Here is a 7,522-nt window from a genome sequence, read left to right as displayed (position 1 = left end):
AACCAGTGAGTGATCAAATAATAGAAAGACCTATCACCATATCCTATGCCGCCATATAACAAAGAAGCACGACAACAGGCGTCCCTAAAACACAAACTTCCAATGACAAAGCAAGCTAACACGTATCAGCCCAACAGAACAGGCTACACAGGCCAATATACCACAAAGGCAGGGCGATCCCAAATAGCCACATCTCTAATTGGCGATAGAGAATACTTCTCAATCACTGGACATCAAGGATACATGCCTAGCTTTAACCATCACCAACATAGAAAAGCTAAACCATCCGAGCCATGGCAAGACAGACAATAACAGCCTGTGATGAATAAAGCACTGACCAAATGTGCCACGCGAAGCAACATGTCCAATCCGACCAAACTAAACCCATCTATGCAAGACTTATTTGGCATGAACCACAACATCTATTGAAGAGCATAACCATCTGGGCCGACAAAGGGGAGGAGTACCAAATCAGCCGAACGAATTGATATCAAAGCAATGAACTGCAACACTAAACTACGAGCACGCCGGCTAATCAACAGAACACAGTCGAGCATACAGACGCATCAGCCAACAGAGGGGCGACCAAGCCTCTCAACTATAAGCAATGAGGCCATCAACAGGCAAGCACGAACACAGAAACGTGAAGCAAGAGCACATGCACGCGCCGCAAGCTCTCGGACACCCTGCCGGCCATTGGAGGCACTCCAACTCCCACCCGGCGTGTGACAAGCCGGCTGCACATCTCCACGCCCGCGGCAACAAGGCCGGCCGGATCCCACCACAAAGCAAAAGAGCAGACGACGGCCAAATTAAACAGCACGGCACCATCTCCACGGCTACGGCAACAAGGTCGGCCGGATTCCAACACAAAGCAAAAGAACAGCAAGCGACCAAATCATACAGCACATCTCCATCTCCACGGCAATGGCGACAAGGCCTGTCGGATTTCACCAAAGCAAAAGAACAGCCATCCAAAACAACACCTCTCCATCTCCACGGTCACGGGCACGAAGCACCGGCCGGATCACAGAAAGCAGCCGGCCACTAGAGCAAAGCACAACCCATCTCCAAGACCACGGTGACAAGGCACCAGCCGGATTCATCCTGACACGAAGAACAACCGGGTTCAATTACGAACACCTCGGCACAAAAGCTAGCACAAATCACCACTTCCATCTTCTCATCGCGCGGGGACGAAGGCACCGACCAACACACGCACAGACGCGGCAATCAAGCCGGCCGGCCACCTGTTTGCACGGACACGGCACGAACGCTAGCCGGCCACCACACCTTCTCACTGTACAGACGTGGCGCGAACGCCGACCGGCCACCTGTAACATATGTGGAGGGGGGGAAATAGATCACCGCAGAGACCCACCAGCAAGGGCGACAACAGCCATAGCACTTTAGCGAAAAAGAACAGCGACGACAAAGGCAAAGGTCTCTCTCTACTCTTCTCTCCCCTCTTTTTTCTCGGATCTGGCCTCCCTCATGCCTTTATAGCCGACGGCGGGGGTTTCCGCTGCGGAGAAATCGGATCGAAGTCGTTTGGGGAAGGGATAAGGAGGGAGATGATAAGGATGGACGAGCGGCTCGGGAGAGAGGCGGCAGCGACCCGAGCGCAGAGGAGAGGCTGCGTGCGCGAGAGAGGCCGTGGGGAGAAGAAGAACAGGCGCAGGGCGCCTTAGGGCAGAAGCGACCGGGCGTGTGAGGGGATAAGGCGAGGGGGAGTCGGCCGGGCCAGCCTGGCCGAGCGGAAGGAGGCGCGGTAGGGCTGGGCCGACCCGGCTGGGAAAAGGGAAAAAGGACCTGCTGAATCCCTCTCTTTTTTCTTTTCTTTTTTTATGTATATGTGTATGTGTATGTATATAGGAAATTACGAATACATACGGCAAAATTCCATCGTACAAGGAAATGCTATAATGATATTGTTTTCGACCAAAAAAAACAATCACTTCTTTTATGTATGTATTTTTTAGACATGTATTGGCTGAGATTTTGAATATTGTTGCAAAAGGAGGAGGAGAAGGAAGGCATTCTGCATGCATGCCAAGTATTGGAACTTGTGGCTATGGATATTTTCACCAAGAATAGATTGCGGTTTAATAATAATAGGCTATGTGATTATGATATTTCTTTTATGTGGCTTGTTATCTTATTTTCATGAATTTCCAGCTATGAGCTAAGACAATATAAATGAGCAGATAACAATATAAATGAGCCGGAACCTTATCCTTTATCTAAAAATATCAATTCCGGGGAGAGATGTGCTGCGGGGATGTCAGATGCACTGGTTAGAGTGAGAAATGGGCCAGACAAAGCATTAAGGAGAAATTGGAGTGGCTAGTTTCTTTTCCTTCACGCTGTATGGGTAGGACAGGAGGTTGACGACGACTTGACCGTAAAGGCATAGACTGGAGCCGCTTATATTCACCACCAAACCGAACGGCAACATCCCACACACTACGCACTAAACTGGGACAGAAATAATCACTAACTTTCACGCTGTATGGGTAGGACAGGAGGTTGACGACTTGACCGTAAAGGCATTGACTGGAGCCGCTTATATTCACCACCAAACCGACAGACAGTATCACTAGCTTTCACGCTGTATGGGTAGGACAAGAGGTTTCCGATGACTTGACCGTAAAGGCGTAGACTGGAGCATCAAGTGGAAGTGGGAGGAAAGGATGGCTAAAATAAACCGTATGTGTAAAAGTACATGCAGTTTTGCATTTCTGGATTTACCAGACACGGTAGACAATCGACGTGGACGACCAGACGACGACAACGAATGAAAACTTCCACACGCAATGATCAATCAACTACGTACTTCGATTCCGTGAGAGTCAATTGCATGCCTCTCGCTCCCTCTCTGTGGCAGTTTAAATCAAATGCAAGTTGCACGTACAGGCAGGTACGTATACATGGTGACGATTGTGTTGTGTGATCACCGCGAAGCTGGACTGGAGTGAGGTTGACAAGCTGAAAATATTGTAGTTTTGTTAAAATATGTGGTTGACGGGTGGGGCTAAGGCAAAAAAGTTGTAGTTTTGTGTTATTAGGGTACAAATAGTTGTAGTTTTGTAAAATAGATCTTAGAAGTTGTAGTTTTGTGATAGTTAGATGTAAATAGTTATAGGTTTGTGAAATTTACTCTTCTATTTAAAATCAATTCATGTGTCTTAGTACTCGAAAGATTACAACTTGCGAAGAAACAAGAAAAAATGAACACCGAGTAACGAAACTCTCCAAGTTGATTGTTTAGAGGCAAGAGAATTCAAGACCACATCACATAAGCGTATGTATACGAATTTTATATTTCTAGCAACAAGAAGAATGACCTCACAAGGTGCTGAAATTTCAGCCCAATCAAAACAAAAATCAAAACCAAAAACCGAAAAACTTGCAAGGGAACCAATAGAGGAAAACTAGAATGAGCGGAATTCAAGTATATGCAAAAATATAAACTTCATTACTCAAAGAGGTCAGCCTTATTTTAGGCAGATTACTAAGATTTTACTCTCAAAACTCAATTTTCCTCGGAACATTCCTTCTCTGCAGGGAAAGCTCTGGTGCTCTTCCATCGCACACACCAGACTATCCGATGAACAATCCAGTTTTTCCTCCAGGCAAAGATGCTCCGGTGTAACTTGCTTGACAGTCACCGAATCATTCGGTGAAACCAAATTCCCATACACCGGATATTCCGGTGAGTTCAATATTCCTGTACCCAAGACAAAAACTCCAACTCCAACTCTTGATTAGTCTCAAACATAAACAGGCACACGCAATCATCAAACCAAATCACTAAGCTTATAAATCACTCATCACATATGAACCAAAGCACATTTTAACTTGGTTTCTCAGAATAATTTTGTGAAAGTGATTATCTGAAATGAACTAGATGCTAGAGCTGAAAAATGAAGCTTACTCTAATTCACTTCCCCCACAAAATCACTTCTTCCATAAAATTTATTATAATAATCACTATAAAATCAGTTTCAACCATAAAATCATTTAAAAAATTTAGATCTGCCAAACATGCACCAGAAGCACGCGTAGATGCAAGTTGCACAGGCACAGGTACATTTATACATTGTGCGATATCACCATGTCGGTAGCGTGAGGTGACGTGCAATAAAATTCCTCCAACAAAGTATAGATCAGTTAATTGGTGTAGGCAATCAACCACTGTACGACTGGCGTCTTCCACAAACATATCAGTCACCAAATTTAATCGACAACGACTTTCCTGTCCATTATATTACTGTCAAAGTTGGGGTAGGCACGGTCAAAGTTGGGGTAGAAATTAAGGCCACACACTACGCACTAAACCGACGGACAGTATACATGGTGACGATTGTGTTGTGCGATCACCGCGAAGCTGGACTGGAGTGAGGTTGACAAGCTGAAAATATTGTAGTTTTGTTAAAATGTGTGGTTGACGGGTGAGACTAAGGCAAAAAAGTTGTAGTTTTGTGTTATTAGGGCATAAATAGTTGTAGTTTTGTGAAATAGATCTTAGAAGTAGTTTTGTGATAGTTAGGTGCAAATAGTTGTAGATTTGTGAAATTTACTCTTCTATTTAAGATCAATTCATGTGTCTTAGTACTCGAAAGATTACAACTTGCAAAGAAATAAGAAAAAATGAACACCGAGCAACGAAACTCTTCAAGTTGATTGTTTAGAGGCAAGAGAATTCAAGACCACATCACATAAGCGTATGTATGCGAATTTTATACCTCTAGCAACAAGAAGAATGACCTCACAAGGTGCTGAAATTTCAGCCCAAAAATCAAAACCAAAAACCGAAAAACTTGCAAACTTGCAAGGAAACCAATAGAGGGAAACTAGAATGAGGGGAATTTAAGCATATGCAAAAACATAAACTTCATTACTCAAAGAGGTCAGTCTTATTTTAGGCAGATTACTAAGATTTTACTCTCAAAACTCTCACCTATTACATAGGCTAAGCACTTATCATCTTCTCCTCTAAAACTCTAACACAAAGCTCTCAAAAGACTAGCACAAGAGGCTCAAGTGGCTGGTTCACCTTCTCCCATAGCTCTACACCTCTATTTATAGGCCTAGGAAACTTAACTCCTAGGTTTCCTAGCTTTTTCCCAAAATACCCCTCTCTTATTGTACATTCTTACCTACCGCCAAGGACATTTTGGTCCATTCTCTTCTTCATTGATCGTACGGCCGCGGCGCCTTCATGACTTAACTCCGCCTCGACGCAAGCATTGCGATGGTGCCACGTACTCCTTCAGTGCTCCCACGGTTTTGAGACCAAACCGCGAAACCCTTTACACGCTTCTCAAAGCGTGACTCGCCACTTGCTCACACCTTAAGCAAGTGCTCTAATGTCGATGTGTGTACTCCATCTTGTGATTCTGACCGTCGACAAGTCTCTCCCGCTCCTAATCCCTTGGGCCACCTTGTCACTTGCATCGGCATACCCTTCGCTTGACTTCGTCAATACGCCATCTTCATCCTTCGTCTCATGCCTTGCTTGACCTCCACGTATACCGCTAGGATCACTCTTGACTCCGTCCTGCCTCCTTGATCGTCCGGCACCAAGCTCCTTGCTTAGTCCCGATCATTCCGCCGTCGACATATAACAGAGTTGATTGAGAGGTTGCCGCAGTGTTCATCAAACAAGTTGCAGGAGTTGCATCTACAGTCAAACTACCTGGTAGGGTTCCTACCAAGCAACATGGGGCACTTGGCCAGTATAGTCACTCTTGTTCTCAGTGGTAACAACATTACTGGACCTCTCCCAGCATTTATATGGCATTTTGCACATTTGAGGACCCTTGACCTCTCTGCCAACCACCTCACTGGACATGTGCCATCTGAAATAGGTATGCTAGCTAATTTGACTAAGTTGGATCTAAGAGGCAATGACTTGGATGGTTCGATCACAGAAGAACACTTGGACGGTTTACAAAGCTTAGAGTACATAGACTTATCTAAGAATCAATTGAAGATTGTGGTGGGTTCAAAATGGCTACCCACGTTTAGACTACAAGAAGCATATTTTGCATCGTGCCAGGTCGGTCCTCTATTTCCTGCATGGCTTAAATGGCAAGTGGATATTCTTCGGCTTGATATCTCAAACACAGGTATAATAGATAGGCTTCCAGATTGGTTTTGTAATACATTTTCAAAGGTCACATTCTTGGAAATCTCCAATAATCAAATCAGTGATGGCTTGCCAACAAATATGGATATCATGTCATTGGAAGAACTACATTTCAGTTCAAGCAACCTAACCGGTCAAATACCTCCATTGCCAAGAAACCTCAGCATGTTGGATATCTCAAGAAATTCTTTATCAGGACCCTTGCCATCAAATTTTGGGGCGCCAAAGCTAGATTCTATTATATTGTATTCTAATTACATCAGTGGTCAGATACCAACATCTATTTGTGAATTGAGCTTGTATGCCTTGGATTTGGTCAATAATCTTTTTGAAGGAGAAGTTCCCCAATGTTTAAATATGTCAGGAATGACATATCTATTATTAAGTAACAATAACTTCTCTGGCAACTTCCCACCATTTCTACGAAGCTGCACGAGTCTGTCTTTTCTGGATCTATCATGGAATAGATTCTCAGGAACAATGCCAATGTGGATCGGGAGATGCAGTTCATTGCAGTTTTTAAGACTGAATCACAACATGTTCTACGGGCATATTCCAAACAGCATCACAAGTCTCACAAATCTTTATCATCTGAATCTTGCAGCCAATTGGATATCAGGTGTCATACCTCCGCATCTATCAAATCTAACATTTATGACAAGAATATGTATACTGGATTATTTTTACAATGTTCCTGTCAGGCTCCAGGCTTTAGTTGGTGATTTATTAATAGAGACCAAGGGGCAACAACTCAATTACCATGGTGCGGGTCTTTTGGAGATACTGAGCATTGACCTCTCATCCAACCATTTAACCGGTAAAATTCCAGACGGGATAACATCTCTTGATGGATTGGTAAATCTGAACTTATCTCGGAATCAACTGAATGGAGAAGTTCCTGACAAGATTGGGGCCATGCAATCGTTGGAGTCACTTGACCTCTCCAGCAACAATCTTTTTGGAGAAATCCCATCAAGCATATCAAATTTGACATATTTAAGCTTTTTGAGCTTGTCTTACAATAATCTAACAGGAAGAATACCTTCAGGACGTCAACTTGACACTCTCTATTTGGAGAATCCCTCTATGTACGATGGAAACACAGGTCTATGTGGCCGTCCTCTTCAAAGGAATTGTGGAAGCAATAATACATCTGAGCATGGAGATGAAAAGAGAGATGAACATCATTCTGGGCCAATGTTCTTTTACTCTGGACTTGGCATCGGATATGTAGTTGGTCTATGGGTGGTGTTTTGTGCCCTACTATTCCTGAAAGTGTGGAGGATTGCTTATTTTCGCCTAGTCGACAGGTTTTATGATAAAATTTATGTGTTTGTGGTTGTAACATGGAAAAGCTTTACTAGAAAG

At 43.8% G+C, this 7,522-nt stretch overlaps 1 protein-coding gene across 1 annotated transcript; it reads left to right on the top strand.

Moving 5' to 3' along the window:
- Nucleotides 1-5,630: 5,630 nt before the first annotated feature.
- Nucleotides 5,631-7,026, top strand: LOC133900945 (receptor-like protein EIX2). Its single transcript, XM_062342243.1, has 2 exons — nt 5,631-6,773; nt 6,863-7,026. The coding sequence occupies exons 1-2, from the start codon at nt 5,726-5,728 to the stop codon at nt 6,874-6,876; spliced, it is 1,062 nt and encodes a 353-aa protein (XP_062198227.1). The 5' UTR covers nt 5,631-5,725; the 3' UTR covers nt 6,877-7,026.
- The last annotated feature ends 496 nt before the right edge of the window (nt 7,027-7,522 follow it).

The sequence above is a fragment of the Phragmites australis genome, chromosome 19 (genome assembly GCF_958298935.1).
Source record: "Phragmites australis chromosome 19, lpPhrAust1.1, whole genome shotgun sequence".
In the NCBI taxonomy this organism is placed as follows: Eukaryota; Viridiplantae; Streptophyta; class Magnoliopsida; order Poales; family Poaceae; genus Phragmites; species Phragmites australis.
Note: the sequence above shows the minus strand (reverse complement) of the source record. Positions and strands in the feature narration are given on the sequence as shown.

Excerpts from the sequence above, each read along its gene's own strand:
- LOC133900945 (XM_062342243.1), top strand. The coding sequence starts at position 5,726 with ATGGGGCACTTGGCCAGTATAGTCACTCTTGTTCTCAGTGGTAACAAC.